Below are 23970 nucleotides of genomic sequence, written 5' to 3' on the forward strand. Positions count from 1 at the left end.
TGGCAGCCTCTTGGGGCACGTGCTGCTTCAGTGACCGAGAGTAGCCGTGAATAAAGGGTTCTTAGAGGTGCGTGGGTCTGAGTCAGTGATGTGAGCGATGCAGCAAAGGGCAGTGACTGACTCAGTACCACTGAGACTGATCACTGCTGGTTCTGTGCTCTGAATCATCCTGTCAGCCCATCAGGAAGCAAGCCACAACTGGGGGCAGAGTGGCTCGTTGTGCAGGACTCGGGAGCCCAGATCTGCACAGCCAGGGACAGCATGACAGGAATGCGCAGATGACAGTGATGGTGACGAGGATGATGATGAGGAGAGCAGCATTTGTGTGACATTTACTGTGTGCCAGGGACTGTGCCGAGCCCTTCGCCGCACCCCCCGAAGCGGGGCTGTCACTAGCCCTGGTCTCATGGATGAGGAGGTCGCCCAGATGGAGCCAGTGACGAGAGCCGGGAGGGCCTGTGGGCGACAGCGCCAAGGTTCTATACACTGTGCTGCCCGCCTCTGGGGCGAACTGAGCGCCTCTTGCAAACCGCGCACAGAGTTTTTCCTAAGACGCTGAGCGTGTGTGGAGTTGGATACGTGAGGGGACACTCTTTTCACAATTGAGTCCTCTTAAAACAAAAATTTCAAACTAGAGACCTTTGGATCTCGTCAAGATAGGGCTTAAGTGCCCCTCAACAAACATATTTCACTTCTCGTTAAAACAGTCGTTTTCTAGCTTTTTGGTTTCGGGAGTCCTTTACACTCTTATAATTACTGAGAATCCCAAAGGGTCTTGTTGGGGGGATGGGAGGATAAATCTGTTGGTACTATATTGAGAGTCAAAGCTGAAGAAAGGTTTACATATTTAGTACTTCATTTAAAAATAACATCAAGAAAAAAAAAATAACACCAAGAAGCCCAGTACGTTACTCAAAATAACAGAACATACTTTTATTGAAAATCACTGTATTTACAAAAACAAAAAATGTAAGGCCAAGTATGGCACTGTTTTATACTTTTCCAATCTAGTGATCGCCTGCAAGACACCTGGGGTCTTATATCTGCTTAGGCGTTCAGTTTGTTGCAGGATCCCCCATCGTGTGGCTTCTGGAAAAACCGGGTCCTCTATTGAGAACATGGGAGACAGAAAAGTAAATAAGAACTTAGTATGGATAGGAAAACAGCTTTGACCTCACGGGCCTAAAAGGCTGAGATCGCCAGCGTCCCTGGGCCTCACTTTGACAACTGCTGCCCTAGAAGGACCAGAATAGTCTTGGGCTAGAAGACATGTGTGTGCACAGACGTTCCCACAGCATCCTTGAACTAAGACATTCTGAGTGTGTACCCAACCCGTTCAGCTCCAGCAGGTCAGAATGGTGAGGTTGGGGGTGGGGTGAGTGGGAGTCGGGTGCCAGAGCCCTTCTAGGTGGAAATTATACTGATCCCCGCAAAACTGCTGACCCCATCAGCCATCACTTCGGGGCTGTGTGGCGGGCTGGTGTGCCTGGCCCCGCTGGGTCTCTTGCTCCGAGAGATGCCCTCCTGACGGGCAGCACCTTCACAGACAGCCCTCCCTTCTCTGTTCTAGCATGCCAGAGGAGCTCAGTGTCGCGTTCTGCTCAGTCAGGCAGAACTCTAGGCTGACGTGTAAAATCCATCTGTGTCCAAGACTCAGTGGTACCTTCCTCTCAGGTAGGCGCTCATGCCACAGGTAAACCTCTGCTCCTTGGCATGCTGGGTGGGGTGATACACCTTGATGTGATCATTTGCCATGGCGAGAGCTACAGGATTTTAGTGACATTGGACCTGAGAAAACCCTTAGAGTTACAAATGGCAGGAACCTGGAAGTTTGAGGGTTTTTTTGTGAGCACTCAGCAGTTGAAATTCCTACTGGAGAGTTGGCAGGCTCCATCTGACAGCTTTGAACTTCTTAGGATGGAGGTCTGGGGAGAGAGAATGCCCTCTCTCCAAGAATATTCACTCCTGCAAAGGATCTTGACACTATCCTGCTAGAAAACCTTTCTCTGGAAATAGACAAAAGCAAATGGGAACTACCTCTTCCACGTTCCAGGTTCAAAAATTCCAGTTAAAACATTTTTAGCTAGGGCGCCTGGGTGGCTCAGTCGTTAAGCGTCTGCCTTCGGCTCAGGTCATGATCCCAGGGTCCCGGGATCGAGTCCCACATCGGGCTCCCTGCTCGGCGGGAAGCCTGCTTCTCCCTCTCCCACTCCCCCTGCTTGTGTTCCTGCTCTCGCTATCTCTCTCTCTGTCAAATAAATAAATAAAATCTTTAAAAAAAAAAAAAAACATTTTTAGCTAAAAATAAGGCATATGGCTTGAGAAAACGTGTTTTTTGCTTCGCATACTGGCTGGTGGTCGGTTCGTTCACTGGCTCAGCAGGACTGGAGTGCCAGGTGCTTTGAGGGACCCAGAGAGTCAGAGACGAGCGAGCCATCTGAACAGAGTGAATGTGCCCAGCAGCAGGAGGAGAGATGGGCTCAGGGACCTCTCCCAGGTACCATTGCTTTGTAGCAGTGGTTCTCCAACATTAGCCTGCATTGGGATCAGTTTCTGATTCATGAGGTCTGAGGCGGGGCTTGATAACTTGCCTTTCTAGAGCATTCCCAGGGATGCTGCTGGAGTCTACACGTGGCCAGAGAGCCACGAGAATGTTGACCAAGTGACACTGGCTGAGGGCCTTGCCCTGTTCTCAGAAGGGTCCACGAAGCTGAGGATGAGAAGGAGCAGGCAGCCAGATTGGACTTGTAGGGCAGTGAGGAGGGGGCATAGGAGAGGACAGCACCTTGTGGCTGACGTGTGGGCTGTCAGCCCCGTGGTGACAGTGGCAGGATGAGGACAGCAGTTCAGTTTCTGTGCCGCACTAATGTCCAGCTCTAAATGGAAGGCTGTGGGGATCCGCTGTGAAAGGCTCTGATACCCCCCCACACCCCACCCCGGGTACTAGTGCCTTAGAAACATGAAAGAGCAGGTATAATCAAGTGGATTATCAGGAGCCTCAGCCAAGCAGGGCCAGACGCCGCATGGAAACAGGACTTCCGCTGGGTTCCGAAGCCACCTGAGACCAGCACACCTGCCCACACGGACAAGGGACACCTCGCCTAGCTCCCTCAAGAGGCGCCCTCCCATGTGGGTTGGAACAGAATCTGGTGGACAGGCAGTATTTGGTGGCACCTCTTGTACACCCAGAAAACACCCCTTCTGCTTTCTCTGAGCCTGGGGTTGCTGGGGCACAGCCTGGAAAACCCCAGGCCTGAGGCTTTCAGGGTGGACTCCTAAGGATGCATCAGCATCCAGGCATGCAGTGCCAGGAGTGCTCATCTTCAGCTTGGTAGTCTGACCCCAGCCAGCATAGTGCCTGGCCCAGACTGCAGATGGCTCCCATCAGGCACCCACTTCAGTGACCACAGTCATTATACACCCTCAATGCAAGTCACTGGGTGTGAGGTGGTGGCCATGTGAGACAGGGTCAAGGGCAGAGATACGGTTCCTTTGGGATATGGCGTCTGGCCTCCCACCACGGAAAGCCTCCACTTTCCCTCTCTTATGATCAGCAGCGAGCTAGGGTGAGACTACACTGTACTGTCCATGCCTAGGTTCAAGGAGACCTTGGCCTATGGAATCATAGCACTTTTGCATGTCAAACATCCATGTGTGTTTGAGTAATCTGCATTACAACTCATCACTAGAGCTGCGCCCACCCATGTTTCCTCCTGACAACCACAGATGCTTCCACTTGGAAAAAGTGACAAGAGCAAAGCAAAGCATGTATGTCTGCATTCCTCATTTGAATAGTTCAGGTCAAAGATTGCTCCAAAAGTCATTCTGGAAGGAGGATTTCTTTTCAAATAATTGCCTCGAAACCTTCTGTTTTACTCCGTATTTTCCAGGCACAACTCAGCCAAATGATTCCAATCTCTGGCCAAGCTCAGCCTATGGACAACAAATTATCTATGTCCTCCCCGCAAAGTAGGCAAACTCCCCCCCCTGCAGTGGGGCTGCTCAGGCAGTTACTTGCTAGATACATGTTAGCCATTTCCAACCCACATGGGAGGGCGCCTCTTGAGGGAGCTAGACGAGGTGTCCCTTGTCCGTGTGGGCAGGTGTGCTGGTCTCAGGTGGCTTCAGAACCCAGCGGAAGTCCCGTTTCCATGCGGGGTCTGGCCCTGCTTGACTGAGGCTCCTGATAATCCACTTGATTATACCTGCTCTTTCATGTGAAGGAGGAGAGACACCTGCTCCATTACCTGCCTCACAGGACTCTGGGGGGAGAGAAAGAGCCAGCCCTGAAACACCTTGAGAAGAGTAACAGTAACATTCATATCCAGCCCTTTTCTGGGCCAGGCAGTGGGTTCCGGGCCTCAGTCCTCCCCACATGGAGAGAAGCAGAGATGAAACACAGCAGCAGGGACAGTGGTCTAACTTCAGAACTCCTGTCCTTTCCCACGATGCCCCACACCCACAAGCTCTGGGAAGGGTCCACACATGTGTCTCCTCTTCTGGGAAGGCACCCAAGGAGATGGTCCCAGCCTGGCCAGCTCCTGCCGGATGCTTCCTATCTCTGGCCTCAAGAGTTCTCTGCAGTCCAGAGAGGGCTAGTTGGGGAGGCTGCTGACTTCTCCCTGTGGGCCTGGGAAGCCCCACGTTTTATACCCCTCACTTCTTGACTTCAATAGTACCCTCTGGGGGGAGTGTATCCACAGCCAGGGGTGGGAAGGGGGTGCTCAGTGAGGGAAGTCATGGGCCGAGGGACTTCTTCACATAGCTGTGTCATGGGATTGCATTCAGCCTTACTGAACAATAACAACAGATACTATTTTTTTTATGTTTTTAAACTGCAAGCACTATTAAACCAAAAGAATGCCCACTCATTCGGCATTACACTTTATTGGACCTAGTAAATATCACTTACATCCACTTAAATCAGATTTCAGCTTCTCAAGCACACAATTCTCATCAAAATGGCAGCAAAAGTCCAAGAACAAAAATTTTAAAATTGAACTTTCTTTCTCCTGTCCGTGTTGTGGGGGTGAGTATGAGCTGGAGGATCTGTGGTTTTCTTTTGAAAATTTGGCTCTAACTCTTACCAGCTCCATGACTTTGGCTGAATGTTGACCTTTCTGGACCCCAGTGTCCTCCACTGTAAAGGAAGGCTAACCCGGGGGATCAGTCTGTTGTGTGTTCAATGACACAGGCTTACAAAGCATCGCCCACAGTGACCGGCTCTAAGTAAATGCAGTCGTTGTTAGTACTGTGTCTAGAGAAGTTAGACATGGGCTGAGGTCACGTGGGCTCAGGTCTGCGCTCTCCTGTTCTGTGCCGAACCTGGAAGACCAAGGTGTGGTTCTCTAGGTGACTGGAGCCATAGTGGGTGGCACTTGGATTCATTCATTCATTCATCCCTGCACTCATTCAGGATATATTTGCCAAACCTCTCCTTTATGCAGGACGCAATCCTAAGCGCTCAGCTTCTCATGGCAGAGGCAAGACTATTAACAAAGTGAAGACGTAAAATAGGAAGGGTAGGAGAGAAGATGTGGGCAGGAAGGCCAAAGTGGGCGCCCTCCTTGGGCTCAGCTAGTGGGAGGCTCCCAGGAGACTCCTGTGAGTGGGTCACAGGAAGCCTTAACCTCACCTGGTTGGGTAGAGTGGTTGAGGGGACGGTGTACTAGAAAATGACTTATGTGGATCATAGAAATCAGCTCCTTAGCCCTAAAGAATAAAGGGGGAAATGTTTTAAATTCAGTGGAGAGCTTTAGGGAAAATGTGGAAAATGGGGCTGTGGGTGTGGGGGAGGGGCTGCTGTTGACAGGAGGATGTTCAACGTGAGAATGGATTATCAAGGAGAGTTTTGGATATTCTGGAAAAGGGGGGAATTATCTGATGGCAGTGAAATAAGTGATTTATTCTTTTGACGTATAACACCACAGTTCCCTGTCTCCTGAGCATTGGCCCATCCGGGAAGGAAGATATTAGGGACTAGTTGTTTGCTGAGCTCAGAGTCTCTGTTGACCTTAAAACAACTTGCCTGGAAGAAAAACGACCTAGTGTATATTTACTATTGAACATAATTTTCCTTAGGAAGTCTGCAACCCTATTAAAGATTAATAGGGAATCTTATTTTCATATGTTTCTGCTTAAAGTCTGTTTGTGCAAGTGTAGGCTGTTAGCCATTCAGACATCCATTTACCTTCTTCCCCCACCCCTCCCAGGACAGGCAGAAGCTAGGCTCCTTTAATGTGTGGAAGGTAAATCAACATTCTGCTGAGCAGAGCTTGGAGCTTGGGGCTCAGTTACCACAGAGGTATTTAACACTTGTCCTTTGGGGGTAAGGGCAAAGGGAGGAATCTTGCAAATTATTAAAGTCAAGAGAGCCTGTGTAATTTCAATTTTTCATCTTCTGGGAACCCCCAAATAAGCAAGGTCTGACTGAAGGAGGCCAGGCAGCATTTGGGATAATTTCTAGAATTTACCTGTGTTTCTCTAAAGTAATTAGAGTTCAGTTTCTCTGGCTCTAAACAACATGATGCAACACTTCTTTCTGAGGGGACAGACAGCATCTCCTTAAATTTATACAGGCCTAATGCTGGCCAGCTCAGTAGAGAACCACATCTGGGGACCACATGTAGTGACCAGTGGAATGGTCTTGACCTGTTTCTGTGAGCGTTGATTCCATTGGCCTATAATACACATTTCTCTGCTAGAAGATGTGGAGGACTCAGAGGAGACATCGCTCTTTGGTCGTAATGGTAGGATTAAGCCTGATGTTAATCATGAGTGTATTAAGCACATACGGACATTAAACAGGTGGATTAGTGATCTCAGGACAAAGCGTTTCATATGCCAAATTATTAGCAGAAGAATTCTAAGAAAAAAATCAGTGTGCCTGTCTCTACCCTAAGGCTTCATAGAGGTCTCAAGAGCAGTGTGGACCTCCTGGGCGGGTCCAGAGCAAAACAGAAGACACAGCGCTGACGAGTCCTATCGTCCTCCAGGAATCTGGAGGTCATACCAGGTGCTAGGGGCCTGGCACACTCATCTTCCAGGAACACTTTGAAGGACTTACTGTCATTCAACTGGAATAAGGTACTCACCCCAAGTGCCATGTTTAGCAAATGGTTAAATTGAAATTGAAGTCCTGGTCCATTTTCAGATTCTTTATTCAAAACCTCTACTCTACATTGATCTTTGGTCGTGTTCTGTTTTCTGTCACTGTTGTGTCAGATTACCACAAACGTGGTGGCTTTAACACAAATTTATTCTCTTACATTTCCAGACATCAGAAGCTATACACAGGTCTCATGGGGCTGAAATCAAAGCGCCCGCAGGACTGAGTTCCTTTTGGAGGCTCTAGGGGCGAATCCATTTCCTTGACTTTTGCCCACACACATTCCTTGGCTCGTGGCCCCTGCCCCCATCTTCAAAATCAGCAAAAGCTGGTCCAGTCTTTTGCGCGTGGCATCTGACCTCCTCATCTGCTTCCTTCTTCCCCTTTTAAAGACCTTGTGATGGAGCCCACTTGGATGATCCAGGACAATCTGCTCACCTCAAGATCTAAAACTATAATCACATATTCCAAGGCCTTTTCACCGCCATGACAGGTAACATATTAACACATTCCATGGGCCCAGAGACTAGAGTGTAGACATCTTCTTCTGCCTACAGTAGTTTTTCTGCTGAGGTATGTTTTTAATTTTTGCTATTTCATGAACTGTAGAACTAGTTAGTCCCCAGGCGTTGCTAGAAAGCACAGAGCCAAGTATGTAGCTTTCATCCAGCCAAGGGTATGTGTGCATTTTGTAGTAACTGTTCCACTACCTTTGTATGATCTTTCAATGACCCCAAACACCCTCATTCACTTCACATTTATTCTATTGCATCAAAGCTACATGTGAATGCATCTCGAAATTCTTTCTGAATCAGAGTGGGCATAAATAATTCAGTGAGACAATGGTGGGTAACCTTTGCTGCCCCAGGGTTCCCGAGCAGTTGACTTGGAGCTTCTTAGGTTCCTGGATGAATGTAAGGCAACTGCTATAATTCACTCCTGAAGATGGAGGTGCCTGCAGAATTTTACAAAGTAAACTCACACCACGTTGGTCTAGAGTGTTAAGGTACGGCTCTGCTGGTGAAAGATTGGTTGAACGTCTAGATTTCTGTTTCTCCTTGTGGCCAAAAGCCACAACGCTGATGACTGAAGTTCCTGTGCAGAAATACCAAAGACTTATTGGATAAGATTGACTCTTAAAAGAGTTTTAGCTTATTTGTCACAGACCGTTATTGGATATTTGAACGCTTTATGATAATTTAATCATCCAGAAAACCTCAAATTTCTTTTTTCCCCTCAATTTCTTCCCATAAAAACAAGCACTGTCACAACTAAGTTTTCTGCTCTAAAGGACATCTTGTAGCATGGATAATACAAAACAACTTTATTTGACTTGGCAGTGCAGCACAAGACTGTTTGCAGGGTATCTGTGCTCTGCTATGACTTACAGTCTGCTTATACTATGGCCATCGGTGTGTGCTGTGGAGAGATCGGTGAGGGGGGTGGAGGGAGGAGTTCTGGCCGGAGGGCAGCTCTGGGGCATCCGGTCCAAGGCTGCCAAGAGCCCCTTCGCCACTGGAATGGATTCCCTTGCCAACTGCCATAGCTTTTGTTTTTCACATTTGCCACGTAGAGATTAGCTGTCAAACCCTGTCAGCCTCTCTGTAGCTGTTGATTGACAGCTGTCAGTGCTCATGCAAGGTGGCTTCGTGAGCGATGCCGAGATCGATCAGATGCTGACCCAGATGTCCTTCAGGGGCTGCTGCTGTTTCATGTCCTCGGAAAGGCTAAGGAAGCATTGCACCTCTGCCTTGCAGCATGCTTACACTGAACCCTCACCCTGGAGAGACACCCCAAGCAGGATACATGGACTAAAGCCATGTGTGACTCCACCCACATTTCCCAAAGTCCATCCTTGGTAGGACTTTGTCACAGCCCCATGGGTCAAGCCCAGAGGGTGGTGACCGTAGCCTCCTGTGACCCTCAGGCTGGGCCAAGAGCTACCAAGGAGCTGGACAAGCAACTGTGATCAGGGTTCTCCAGGGCGAGTGAGGACAGGGGCGTTTGTTAAATGGGTTGGAGCCTCCCAAGTATCACGATGAAGCTGAGCAGGGATTTGGGAGGAACAGGCCAGATCTCTCCTTGGCCACAAGGGCCGTATTGTCCCAGGAAACAGAGGCATTAGGCCAAGTTTCTTGGACCTCAGAGTACTCTTTCCCAAAAACAGGGGGCCGCAGTTTGGCTAAGTCAATGAGAAGTACATTAATTGGCTGAGGCTTTAATTATCCCACCGGGAGTGGAAACCCACAATAAGGGGCTGAGAAACTCAAGGTGTACAGAGCTTTGGGTATTTGTGCCTGGGTGTGTGAACCTGCCCCAAGGCTTTAGCCCCAGAGTAGCCACACTCACTTACCGGCCTGGGGAAGACCCTAGCTTTCTGAAGGGCGGCCTGAGCTCCCCCAGCTCTGTAGCCTGTCCCCCAGAGAACATGCTAGGCTTTTGCTCCCCTGGAGGCCCGCATGCACAGCACAAAGTGGGGAACAGCAAGGCAAGAAAACACCTCTGCAAAATGTCTTAAATATATGCTCTGATTTGCGAGAGGATGCTTTCCAGATGTGCTCTCCAGTAGGCTGCTGGGGAAAAAGGGCTAAGGTAATTTTCTAAAAACAGAACGAGAAAAATCTGTTTTGTGTCACCGTACCAGAAAATCACCATTCCAGAACTCTTGCTTTGTCATCCCGGCGCTAATATTAGCCGTCTGTTTTTCAAATTATTTTTATTCTGCATAAGAGATTAGCAGTATTAACAAACTCACTGATAGTCATTTAAAAAATACATCTTTCTCCCTAAAGCCCAGGGGAAAAAGTAGCTTTTCTTAAAAATGCCTTTATTCTATGAGCTCATATGACTGAGAGGTATTAAGTAACACCCCAGGATTCCTGGCTTCAGACTTCTCAAATTTGTTTTGGTCAGAGTCACTCCACAGATGTAGCCTCAGGATGTGATACAAGGGGCCAGCAAAAGGCAGGCTAGGATGTACGTTCCTCTGTGTTGAGCTTCCTGTGGGTCTTTGCTGCAAGGGCTTAACGTTGGGATGGACCAGGAATTGGAGAGCAAAAAAAAAAATGAAGCGATGGGAGATGAAAATGTATTGGGCATTGTGTATTCTGGGTCCTGGGTGAGGTGCTTTATAGAACTGTCCATGAGTTCTCCTAGCAGCCACGTAAAGTGACTGTGGATGGCATTTGCCCCATTGCCCAGGTGAGGAGATGGAGAGTTGGAGAAGTGAACTAGTTTGCTAAGGTGTGAGAGTACGAAAGGTAGAACTGGGGAGCGAGACAGGTGCGTGTCCCTCCCAGGCCTGGCATGGTTTATCTCCTCTGACTTTGTTTCCTCTAATTAAGAAAACCCTTCCAGACTACATGGCTTGCATTGAAAGCCGAGACTTGAAAGCCCTGATGCTCATACTGTGGTCAGAGCAAAATGCAAGTCATTTCTTACACAAACAGATGAATAAAGGGATCCCGTCCCAAGGTTCTGGGTTTCGACCGGTCAGTCAAGTTCTGCAGTCCTGAATGGATGCTGGTGCCGTCCCCAAAGCCCCTCAATAAAGGGAAGCCTAATTCATCGGTAGACTCACCACCCTCGGATGCAGGGTTCTGGATACATCCTTGGCCCCTGCTGTGCTCTCGCGTGCCATTCAGAGCGCTCACGGATGCTGTCAAGTCAGTAGAACAGCGTTCAGCTCTGAAGAACAGTCTGGCCAAATGGTGGGAGGGGGAGAGCAGTTATACACGGATGACTTAAATAATATTCCTGGGAACTTAAGGCCCAGCCCCCGCTGCGTTTTCCCCTTCCAGGGCTGACACCTGCCATCTACCTCCACCCACCGTGTGACTCTGAGCAGGAGCTTAACCATTTTGGCCTTCAGCTCTCTTGCATGTGAGATGAGGGGATCCATTGGAAAAATCTGGGTCTCTGTACTCAGAGGAAACCCAACGCCTAGACGCTAAAATCATGTGTCATGGCAAAATGGAATCACAGGTGAGAACAATAATAACGCTTTGAAAACAAGTGCTCTTTTTTCCCAAGTATCTTCAAGTGTCCCTAGATTGTATTGCTGAAGTGGAAGGGAAATCCAAGAGCTAAGTAGTTCAGCAACATCTGTGGGAGTTCTGTGTAGTTCATGTCAGAGCCTGGATCTCATTCAGGACCTCAGGATTCCTGGTTCAGAGCTCAGTTCCACCAACCACGTGGCCTGTGTCCAAGTATGGGATTTATCCTGGAAAAAAAAATTTATTTTTTTTTAATATTTTATTTATTTGAGAGAGAGAGTGAGCACATGAGCAGGGGTAGAGGGAGAGGGAGAAGGAGAGGGAGAAGCAGGCTCCCCTGCTGAGCAGGGAGCCCAATGCTGGGCTCGGTCCCAGGACTTCAGGATCATGACCTGAGCCAAAGGCAGACGCTAAACCAACTAGCCACCCAGGCACCCCCTGGAAAAAAAACATTTAAAAGAATAGGATGATCCAGGAGGAGTTAAATTGGGCATACTAGTATGTTTGTTTGTTTTTAACCTGTTTGCCATACCACTGTTTTCCTAAAAATGTTACAGAAAAGGTAGGTAAACGATTTTCCCCCCACTGTCAAAAGACCATCTGCTGTTTGAGAAGACTCTCCTAGATTTTATCGTTATAATCATTTTTCTATTTCCAGTTAGCAGCACGCTTCCCTTAGTATGATATGTTCTGCATAAACCACTGTTTTTCTCTTCAGCAGATTTCCTAAGGCTACCTTGGAATTTACCAGCGTTTTCCTCCTTTTTAAGGGTGGAGATTTCCTCTTTCAGAGGGAGATACATTTCTACATTAGTGCCTATTCATTTCCTTTTCATTTTCTCAGGGAAAAACAATCAGGTTCATCACTGCTGTAGTCATGGAGATTTCATGTCTCCAGAAGAAATCCAATTGTGGAATTTCTTTGTTAATCCCACCCTGGACGTTTAAGCTTTTGTGTTTGGATCAGTGCAGCCCAGGCAGGGGAGAGACCGAAACAGGTTACAACACGACTCTTTAACCCAAGGCGGGCAGGGGAAGTGTGTGCAGCAAGGGCTGTCCCGGGATGCTGGGGGCAGGGGCGTAGCAGGGGCTCAGGCCGTGGTTGGTGACTGGACAGGTGAAAATCTTAGGCTGGAACCACCTGCGAGACGCTTGCATCCCACAGTGCAGTGAACTCAGTACAGCCACATCTTCCTTGCAGATCTGTCCTCCCGTGCGTTTCCCCTCAACAGCACCGCTTTCTACAGTCTTGACTTCCATTCTGGTAAAACCTGCCTTCCGGTGCATCCTCCTTTCTTCCTCTCCTTCAGGCCTTCAGATCTCCCCACTGGCTCCCCACTGGCTGCAGTCTCCTAAGTAACCGTCTCTCCTGCCACTGGCCAGTGTCCTGCCTCCCCATTACTGCTAGAACAGTGAGGGCACAGGGTAGGTCTCAAGCAAATTTTGGCTGAACGGCTGAGAGACCCAAAAGTCTTCCAAACGGGCAAATCTGATCATGTTACTTCTCTGTTTAAAAACCTTCAGTGGTTTCCAGTGGTTTTAGGATAAAATCCAAACTCTTAGGTCATTCAAGGCTCTTCACATCCTTGCCACCATCATCACGCATCACTCACCATTCTCATCCCGTCGCTTGGCCATCCCACGTGAACAACTAACAATTTTCTGGGTGATGCATGTGTTACGTATGGCGGTTGCAAATGATTTCCAGCTCTGGAGTCAGATTGAGTGTGGTCATGTTCCAGCTCCACCACAGAGCTCTACGACCTGGGGGGAGGTCACATAAACTCTCTTTGCCTCAGTTTCTTCATCTGCAAAATGGGACTAATAGGATCATCTGCTGGGGGGTTGGTGTGAGCATTAAACGCGTGCATACATGTCAAGCCCTTAAATCAGTCTCTGGCACATACAAACATTCCATTATCGTTACCCTGGGAGTTCAGCGAACTTGCTGACTTTATCATGTGCTGCCTCCTTCTGCCTGGGATGCCCCCTCCACCTTGGCCTGACAGATCCGAGCCATCCTGTGACTCTCAGTCCCAATATCATGGCCTCTCTCAAACGAACATCTGTAGCCAAGGAGTGTTAAAAGCTTAAGTTGTGGCATTATATCCTGGTTCTACTAGTCACTATTTTACTCTAGTTTAAACTTGCTAAGCTATGGTTTCCTCCTTTGTGAAACTCAGATAAGAAAATAATCGCCTCTACCTTATTAAGAGTTGTCAGGGAAAAATATAAAGACATACCTAGCATATACTAAATCCTTCATTCACGTTAGATATTACTTTTATTAGCAGCCTTTCTGCCTTTTATCAAGAACTAGCCACAGTATCATTGTACTCTGTTTCCTTGTTTCTCTGGGTGGGTGATTTGAGTTCAGAGACAGAGAACTTACGCATCACTGCTTCTCAGGCACCTGACACATCATTTGGGCCATGGAACTTTGGAACTGACCAGAATTCAGGGCTTTATCTATACATGTAACCATCTGTAACCATTTCTGTAATCTGCTCTAAAAGATTTCAGAGGACCAGAGAAGATGTTAGGAAGGAAGGGTGTTTGAGGGCTAACTCTTCTTTCTTTGTGAGGTCCTAAAGACTGCAGATTAAATGGTCCTACACCATTTCATTTGGCCCAAAGGTGCATGGGAATGATGGGCTGGCACTTCACTCCCAAGACATGACATGTGCTTTATCAGTAGGATTGAATACCTCATACTGGTCCTTAAACAGGGTTGTGCCAATACATACTAAGTAGCTGGTTATCCAAGAATGATACAAAGCCCTGATTTGTGGTGTTTGCTGATCACCGCGGTGTAAATACTCCCTCCAAGGTTACTCTCAAGCCAGCACTGTGGTGTTAACCAACTCGCAAGATCCCTGAAGATGGACCAGTCAGCCAGTCATGAGCTGGCTCCAGCACAATACAATGTAAACTTCAGTTTTTCTATCTGTAAAATGTGAGTCCTCTGAAGTTACCACCCTATCTCCGAAGTAGAAATGTCAGAGGGTCGAATGTGAAAAAAACAGGCAAATGTTAGTGTTTTGGCAATGCTGCACGTGATCATCATTATCTTGAAACTCTTTCTGTCCACTGGCCATGTGCATCTTAGGATCTGTGCTGACAATCTTCTCTCACAAGCCAGCCTATCTGATCTTCTGCTCAGAGCAGTGTATCTGGTTTTATCCTCCCAATCAGGGTTATACTCTCTGCAGCAGACTGACTCAATTAGCCTTTCATTCCAGAGTCCAATTGTGAGTCAATTTTGAGGTTGTTAAGCGAAATGAGTCTGGTGGCATTAGCCTCGCACCGAAGGATAGTAATCCGCATCACGGTGCCGTTCAGTTAATAGTCTGCTTGAGAAACTATAAGAAACAGGGACTTGGAGACAAAACGACCTTTTGTCCATCTCTGGGGGACAGGCTGGGAGCGCAGAGCTGCCAGGTCAGAGAGCTGCTCAGGGTGTGGGCAGAACTGGAACCCCAGCTGCCTGAATCACAGTTGGCCTTTGCAAAGTTAGAAGCCCACCAGCACTAGATCATTAACTTTCATGACCAGGAAAAGTCTTCTGAAATTAACACTCAGTCCAAGCTGGATGCCATTGGAGCCGGCTGAGTAAGCCTGAGCCACCTTTAGGGATTTCCTTGGAAAAATAAATCCTCTAACCAGGCTATAGAAAATGGCTAGGTTTTATGCCCTTCAGTGTGTTCAATTAGAGTCCGAAAACACCAACTAGGCTTAGACGGTGGGAGATCCAGGACACGCAGACAGGCGCATGCACAAGTCTCATTTGGAGGATTTTGCCAAGCCACTTAGCTTCAGCACATGGCCCTGCTTGGGAAGCGGGATGAAGGGTCCTCTCTGAGAACTGTCAGGTGCAAAGAAAATAAAGCTTTGCTCCAGCATCTGCCCTGGGGATTGACAGTGATGGAACCAGGCTCGCATAGACAGAGGGCCCAGATCGGCGCAGCTAGGGAGGCTCAGATACCCCTGCTTAAAAGGGTTCAAGGAGAGACCAGTCCCTCACAAACACCCTGCAGCCTTTGCAGTGTGCTATGAATTTAGATGATTTCATTGGGCCTTTTAACTCCCCGATAGTTACAGTTGTAGTAAAGGGACACATAATGAGCTTCCTGCAGACCTTTTACCTCCGTGATCTCTGCACACGCTCCCTTGTTCCGCCCTGCTGCCACGCGAGCTCGCGTATAACCTAAGGTATGCTAAGTAAACACAGTTTTTTGGGTGGAAGGAAGTAAAAACAGCACTATGTATGTTGGCTGCCAATTTGGGTAAGCTGAAGAGAAAAAAGCTGAGACAGCCGTCCATTGTCTCCCATAATTGCCGGATAATTTAAATTCTCTTGAAGTCCATTGTGTTCTTTGCTTAGAAGCAGAGCTGTTGTCTGCTGAGATGACCTCTGGTGGCCCTGCTCTCATTCAGGATTTCTCCAACAATATCCTCTTCAGATTGAAAAACAGCCAGTTGGCCACAAAGAGCCCTCTGCCTCCCCAGACCAGCGTGTCTGTGGCCCCCTCCCCACCTCTGGGGCTCTGCAATTTTGCCACCACTCAGGGCTTCCCAGTGGACTGTGCAGGCCCCTGGGCAGTTTCCAAACTGCAGACAGATACAGCACTTGGTCAGTGGCCCCTCCAGGCACCACCTCCCCTGGAAGGCCCAGTCACATAGTGACTGCCTAGAGTGAGCATCACCTGTCCCTCCTGCTTTTCCCTTCTGTTCTGGAGTGGCGAGCTCCTCCTCACTTGGCTGGAATCAATCCCTGTCCCCTGGGCTGGTGAATGAGAGATAACTTACAAGACAAATACACGTATTTTTAAAGCCAGCAGGAATTACGGGAGCAGATGGGCTGTAGGATCCTATTTGGATGCCAGGGACATGTTTCTGTATAAAGTAAATATTTTCCCAGTGTGGCTCTCTGGTGAGTGTGTAGAGAAGCATATTTCCTAAAGATGCAAATAAGTCTGTCAGAAATAAATATTGAATGGAAACTTCAAAGCATCTAGATTTCTCCAGTTACAGGCCCTGAAGACTTCTCTGCAAATAAGCAGACACACAGGTGGGTAAAAGTCTGGGGGAAGGAGGGGACGGTTGTGTGGGGGGAGGTTGGATAAGAGGGGGTGCTAACATCCTCAGAGCGCACACTTTATATATATATATATATATATATTTTTTTTTTTTTTTTTTGTGCAGAAAAAGGCATATCGACAAAGGAACGAAGAAAAGTTTACATTGGTCCAGAAGTTTAGGGTATTTCAAAACTCACCACTTGCCCTTTCTTTCCACTGCAGGTCTCGCCTTGCGGACTTTTTTACCAACTGCCAACCCGAGTCAAGGTCTTCCAGCAGCTGTCTAAAGGAAAACTATGCTGACTGCCTCCTCGCCTACTCAGGGCTTATTGGTAAGATCGGGGAGAAGCGGGACGGGAGGGAAGTGTGGTTTACAAAGACTCACAGACTCTTTCTGTTGCAGCTTGCCAGTGTCTGTAAAAGGAAAAAATCGCCCAGTAACCCTCTGTGCTGGGGTTTTGATCCCCTGGGAAACCCGGGGTTCATGGCCGTGCAGAGGCAGAGGCAGGAAGCAGGGAGTAAGACAGTGCAGCTCTGAGCACCTGAGAAGCATCCCCCGGGGGAAAACCGCCCACACAGAACAACAGGAGGAAACAAACAAACAACATGGCTGTGGAAGAGGGAAGCAAGTCCATCTGAGCTCGTTGAATTAGGGCACTTGGGAGGCATTCTGTCTGGGGAAATAAAAAAGGCTGTTCCCCAGAAATGGGAATAAAACCCCTAACTACCGGGGTCCTTCTCACAGTTAATATTGTTGGTAATTCAGCTCCTGTTGGGCAGGGGGTGATGGAGCCTAAAATGGTTCCCTGAGAACAGACCAGCAGAAACAGTGTTTTCTGCCTCTCAACACCTGAGGCTTTCCCAGAACCAGGTTCTTGGCATTCGGGGCGAGAGTGCAGTTAGGAGTCAGAAATTAGTACTCTACTTAGTACCAGTAGAGTGCGAGGAGTCAGAAATTTGTGCCCGTGGCTTAAAGGGGCAGGCAGGAAGAAAGGCAGGTGTTCCGGGTCCCAGGGCCTGAGGAAGCCTTGGTGGCAGGGCTCCGTCACAACTGACATTTGAGGACAAACACATAGTGAAGGCTGTGGAGGGGTGAGGGAAATCACACTTGTCAGAAGCGTGACGGCTCAGCCAGGGTGTGTGTTCCTGCCACGATCGCACAAGTCACCGGCGAGAAGAGCTTCCCACCAAGAATGACAGCACAGACCCATTTTTTTTTTTTTTTTTTTGTCACCAGAGTGTCTTCAGCAAGAGATTTTGGGACAATCAACGATGGTGCTTAATGCGGGGATATTATAGGGGACTGCACACTCATCCCAGCGTTTTTTGAAAGGATACCTGTGTTCTCTTGGGCAAGACCTTTCACCGTGTTGTTTAGCATTTTTGTGGCTGTATCCCAATGGGTGTATCTTCCTTGAGTCAGTATTCCAAATTTGCATTCACTCTTTCCTTTTCTTAAGTAAGTTGGTCTCTGGTAGGGGTTACTTATCAACTATGGAATTATGAGCTTAAGAAACAATGGAAATAATTAAGCCATGCTCATTATAAAAAGTAAAAAAAAATACAGAGAAACCCAAAGGAGACAGTAGGAAGGATCTACAACTCGAATCCCAGACGTAATCCCTATTAACACCTTAGTCCATATCCTTCCAGGCATATGTGTTCATTAACTCCTCCATGAGGGGCCAAGGCACAGGGCTGCCAGGCATTTCTGGCTTGGCAAACCATTACCTGCCCAGGATGATGAAATACTCATCATGGAATGGAATGAAATGGTTGAAGCAATGCATTTCACAGACCAAAATTTATTTCCCTCTTGGGTCTGGATCTTTCCCTCCGCACTGGTCACTGGGTTCTAAATGTCTTTCAGGACAAAGCTTGCACCTGCTTCTTCCATATGGCAGGGATCCATCATGATGCCCTGCATTCAGTGGATACTTAGTAGACACATTTTAACCTCTTGACTCAGGGTTTGGGGTACCTTTTCCTTTCTCATCCAAAGTTAGGTGCTCACTGCTGTGGATCAAAGTTCCCATCCCAAGGTATGATGGGAGATAATGTAGTTCAAATTGGTAAGGAATGTAAGGTAAAAAAGATAGGTCTTTGACCCGGAAGAGCTTACAAAGAATTTTTTTTTTCTGTTTATGAACCAAATATATCCTGTGGCTCACTGACCACCTATTACTTCTTACATCCACAAAGTACAGAAAACCAGAAGGCTTCTTGGCATGAATAGGCATCGCCTGGTGCGAGCCACCCAGAAGAAGACATTTGGGTTGTATTAAGTATAAATACATTGTTTATTTGCGCCAGCACAGAGCTCATCAGAAAAACCATGAATATAGGAAGATGTAGCCAAGTGAGACCACCCAGCATTTCTTTGAGGACTTTTGGGGACTATCAAGACAATACTCCAAGAGCCATCAGCTTAGAGAATTTCCACTGTTTAGTTCCAATTCCTTCGCAACTTGGAAGACTTTATTTAAATCAGTTGAAAGTCTGGTGAGCAGAGGCCTCGTTATATATGTTCTGGATGTGCGGTAACCCAAAGGATAGCTTCTAAGCTTCCCTGTGTTACTTTGAAGAAGCCATTTGCTTCTGAGGGAAGTGGATGCAAAGTCCTAAAAGAATTTTTAAGATACGTAAAACCAGTTCTGTCTATTTATGAAGATTAATGACATTTTCAAGAAAATGCAAGGGATTTGGCAACTCATGCATTCGAAGTTAATTCTCTCCTACTCTATAACATCCATACCATTTGGGCAGAAAAAATACCCTAAGTGCAGCTCAAGGAGTTCTGTTATAATTTTTTAAGTAAATGTGTAAATTATTTTATGTGCTCAAGATAAATTGCCAAGAAAATGCACTGCTTACTGTAATTTCTCACTCAGCAAACACAATGTTTGTAATTATCCGTGGTGCATCCACCATCAGAGGAATATTTGTTTCTTTTTAGGCTATACAAAAGTCTGTATGATCCCATAAGAACGAGGTGCCTTGTTTTTACTGTTTTAGGTACAGTCATGACCCCCAACTACATAGACTCCAGCAGCCTCAGCGTGGCCCCATGGTGTGACTGCAACAACAGTGGGAATGATATAGAAGAATGCTTGAAATTTTTGAACTTCTTCAAGGACAATACTTGTCTTAGTGAGTTTAAAAAAAAAAAAAGGAAGCAAACACACAAACACGCTTTCCTCTCTGTGTTCAAGCTGTATCTTCATGTTTCTTGTGCCTGCCTCTTCTCGCTCTCTCTTTCTCTCTCTCTGTCGCTTTTTTCCTGCTCCTTGATGGTGAATCCAGCATCTCTTGGCCATACTGCGCAATGAAGCAGGGAACAGAGCGAGTGGGTGCTGCCGAGTCTGTGAACCCAAAGCCCTAAGAGAGCAAGAGATTCAAACAACAGAGGGTACATTATGTCAGATAGAACTCTTCTACCCACAGATCAAATTCTGATGTTGGCAGCCAGCATGAAGTCTGTTCCAGAGGTTCTTAAAACCTGGGCGTGATGTACGGTGTGAGAAGCTCAGACAAATTAGATGGGGATAAGCCTCCAAGGGCTCGCTGAGAAAAATTAGAACATTAACATCAATAGCCCCCTGGATGTTCAGGGTTGGCTCAGAGGAGAAGCCACAATTCTTGAGTGGGATAAGCTGGCGATGCAGCCAGGAACCTCAGGGTGTCAGTTATCTTGAGAGGCAGAGATGAGCACTTGGGGGTGGGGGGGAGAGGGGAGGTTGTTCCTGCTTGGAAATAGTATCCGTTATTATTGCAGTTTGCTTGGGGCAATGTGGAAACATGTTTCCCAAAGGGAGAGGGATGGAGAGAAATGTACAGGTGTGAACAACGGGCATTCCTCAGACTGTGCTGGGTCTCCCTTCGATCCACGGAGATGCACACTGCTTGAGGTGGTGATCCAGCGGAGATGCTTGAGTACCTCGCTCTCATTTTGTGGCAGCCGACATTAATTTATTGGGTGCCCTCAGCTCACTCTATAGGGAGTGCAATATATACATTATCTCATTTACTGTAATCTGCACAGAGTCCTAGATCTAGGTATGAGCATCTCCATTTCACAGTTGAGTAAACAGCTGTTATTCACATGGACCCTCCATGCCAGAGATGGATCTGAAGCCTGAGTTCCTTCTTCTGCAGCCCCTGTCCCCTGAGGCTTTTGTGTCATGCCTGATATTAAAGGGCCCATTGGACGAGAATATATGGCTGAACACTGGGGACCAGGTGTGACTTCCTGGTGAGAGATGTTGGAGCCAGCTTCTAGGAATTAAGGTTCAGCCACCCCTCTGAGAGCCGTGACAGCTCTCCATGATGCTCTGCTATACAATGATTGATGACCAGAGAATTAGCTAACAATTTACCATGCGTACATGGAAAAGCTTTTAAGTGTTACTTATTCTAAAACCTCTTTATAGCTTCCTTTGTTGAAAAGACAAATCTAAATGATTTGCTTATTAGGTACTTCAGTGATGTGGCTGTAACCAAATGTTTTAATCATCTTAAAACCAACACAAGCTTCTGGACACCTAAGTGGAACTGAAAACCACAGAACTAGTGGGAAGTATGGAGACATTTGCTAAAACATTGTGAAGTGTACCTTAGATCTCTTGTTTGGTCTTGACTTAAAAAAAGAAAAGTATGTATATATCCTTTTCCACATCCTGCACAGTCTTTTGGTAGAATGCAAGTTTTAATGAAGATAAAGCAATGACAGTGTAGGTCAGTGTGAGAAAAGATGATAGTCACACTGGCTGGAAAACCTCTCCCTCATGGAGAAACTAAAGGTGTCCCTGCTTAATAATATTTTGGTGAAGGGGAGACTGGTCTGGCCTCTTTTTGCTAATGACTTTTCAATAAAAATAAATACATTTGGTCTTCAACAGGGACCAAAGCCAGCCAGAATTTTTCATAGTCATTCCATTTATACTTCAATGAGAAGGGGCACAGTCCACCAAAGACACAGCGCCATCAATTCACTCTCTTGCAAAAGGCTCTAGAGTAGAAGGAATTGAAATTTGTAGATTCCAAACCGAATGCAGTAACCCAATTCTGCTGCCTTCGGATTAACCAGATCTCTCCCAGATTCCTCTATCATGAGCACAACTTTAACTGATTGTTTATTTCTAGTTATTGGGGGAAACACAGTTATTTTTAAGCCAAAGTGCATGGCCAGGGTGAGGGGAGGAGAGAAGAATGAGCTGGAGACGGAGGTAAGATAGGAGTGACTGTCACTCGGGTCTTCTCCAGATGCCACCTTCACCTCCCTGGACCGCTCTATCAGAACATTTCCCCCTTCCACTCTCACCCCTGCTTCATTTCCTCCAGTCATTTCTCAGCACTAAATGGATTCTGTATTTCACTTAATACCCTCCCCAGCCGGGGCATGGGATCTCCATGAGGGCAGGGGTTTTGTCTGTTGTTGCTGTCCTTGATGTTCACCGCTGCGTGGCCTGCACAGAGCAGGACCGGGCGCTTAGTCTGTGTTCCACTGACATTTCAGTAAATGAATGAGCGAGGCCGCAGACTCCCCACGCGGCAAGGCAAGCACACGGGAAAGCTCAGGTAGTGACAATAAACGGCAGGGGTCTCCTGAGTCTCCCTGTCTGAACAGGAAAGAGAAAGAAGCATTCTGCGGCTTGTGGTGGTGGTGGTTCCGGGTCATTCAGGGAAACCTCTCTGCATCGCACCCACCCGTTAAGCCATGTAACGTGGCTGGGAGCATAAAAAGCATTTATATTAATTCGAAGCTGTCTCTTACAGCCTGAAAAATGTAAAGTTTGAGAAAACAAGCTTCCAGTTTGCTGAACTTAAAGGATAACAATTTTAGAACAAAATGTCACTTCTAAGAGGAAGATTAGGCTTAAATTATTCTGTCTTGTATATCGGAAAATGCCGCTAAGAATCATATATTAACAATTTGCACATTCGGGTCTCAAATGGAGGAGTCTGATTTCTTATACAATGAATATGAAATAACAAATTCCTAAAGCCAGGCCAAATCCCTGAGGACCTGATTAAAAACTGTTTTTAATTCATTTTGAGGAGGGGAACAACACACAACCAATTTACTCTTGCCATAAAAACAATCTAATCCCATGAAATTGTAATAAGCTTTTAAAGTTTTACATTTTAAACTTTTCATTTAAGTAGGGCTGCTCCTACCTAATTATGCAGATTTTGTTTGGAAGACTGGGAGCAGAAAGGGGAAAAATAATCTTACTTAAATTTGCACTATATATTGATGAGATTGGGGTAGATTTATTTTCTTTTAAAGAAACCGGTTGCATCTGTACTTCGAGCAATGCCTGGCTCATAGTCGCTGCTCAGAGCACGTGCAGAGTGCTCTACGGTAGTGAGTCACATCTTTTGCTGTTTGATTTTACTGCCTGCCAAATGAGCATGGGTGCCACCAAGGTCCCTCATAATTAGGTTTATGTTACTTAAAAAAAAAAAAAAAGCACCAACTAGTTTGCTTTTAGTATAGTATTTTAACAGAGTACAGGGATGTTCTTGGAAGATGGGTCAATGATCGTGATCCCCCCCAAAAAAGGTTCAAGGCTGGGTTTCGAAGCACTTGACTGATGAGTATTTCAGGGCAAGGATCTTGCTCAGCCCCTGGTACATAAATAGGAACACTATTTGTTGCGCTTTGAGCATACCTAAGTGTCCATCTCGGTGTTTAATGAATGAATTGATTTTTGAGCACCTGACCCGATGGCTGGCTCTCAGCATGTGTAGGGTGGAGGGATGGATGGGTTTTGTTCAGGGAAGTCCAGTACTGTAATCAGAATTTCTAGTGTGCCTTTCTGGCTTTATGTATCCTGTCTGTTACATTTGCTGCTTGACTTTGAAATTGGATTTCCTCCTGTTTTACTGCAGAAAATGCAATTCAAGCCTTTGGCAATGGTTCTGATGGGACCGTGTGGCAGCCAGCCCTCCCAGTTCAGACCACCACTGCCACCACCACCACAGCCTTCCGGGCCAAGAACAAGCCCCTGGCGCCAGCAGGGTCTGAGAATGAAATCCCCACTCATGTTTTACCACCTTGTGCAAATTTGCAGGTAAGAGCGGGGACCGAACTCCCCTTTGGAGCTCACTTGCAGAGGGGGAAGCCCGGACTAGTTTCCTGCAATGCATCTAAAGATAAGACGGCTAATGATGGAGGGCTGCTTGGGTTTGCGTCTTAAAAGTGCATTTTAACCATGATAAATGGAGATTGTGAAGTGCCACAGAGCGGGAGAAAGACGAACTCTGGGACTGACTCCCATCTGCTGGGAATGTGACTTTGGTTAGGGTCCCCAGAGCTGGCCTTAGTGTCTTCACCTGTGGAATGAGGGGGCTGGGCAGATGAATCTTTAAGCCTTCTGTTTGTGGAGTGGCAGAGCTGAACTGGTATTGATTTATTTATTATGCTTATTCTGTGTTCTCTACAAAGCAGCGCCTATTGAAAGAGAAGGTACTCTTAGGTCGGTCGCCACCACTGTCATTTAAACTTAACGTGGAGCGTGTAACTCTGTCTAAAGGTTAACCAGAGACGCTGTCACTAGTGAGGTGTTAACTCCAGTGTAGAGTCTGTATGGCTTCGTTCTTCCAGAAGCAGAAGAAAGTGCTTTTCTGAAGTAGGAGGAACTATGTGGAGCCACTCTGCCCAGAGCCCCTCGTGGGACTAGAGGCCGGTGAGAATGGCCAGGAGACTTCCCTGGGGTTAATCCAGATCTCCAAGGGCAGAACCACAATGGCATGCGAACAAAAGTTTCCTGCCTTTAGTCAC

The 23970-nt window shown here is 47.0% G+C and overlaps 1 protein-coding gene across 1 annotated transcript in view; it reads left to right on the top strand.

The window, feature by feature from the left end:
- GFRA1 (GDNF family receptor alpha 1) overlaps positions 1 to 23970 on the top strand; it is a 222591-nt gene that overhangs the window by 167235 nt on the left and 31386 nt on the right. The window contains exons 6-8 of the mRNA XM_036096278.2: positions 16407 to 16516; positions 19200 to 19334; positions 23079 to 23260. Of these exons, the coding sequence (XP_035952171.1) occupies positions 16407 to 16516; positions 19200 to 19334; positions 23079 to 23260 (427 nt within the window). The remainder of the gene's footprint in view (positions 1 to 16406; positions 16517 to 19199; positions 19335 to 23078; positions 23261 to 23970) is intronic.

The sequence above is a fragment of the Halichoerus grypus genome, chromosome 7 (assembly GCF_964656455.1).
Source record: "Halichoerus grypus chromosome 7, mHalGry1.hap1.1, whole genome shotgun sequence".
NCBI classification, from domain to species: Eukaryota; Metazoa; Chordata; class Mammalia; order Carnivora; family Phocidae; genus Halichoerus; species Halichoerus grypus.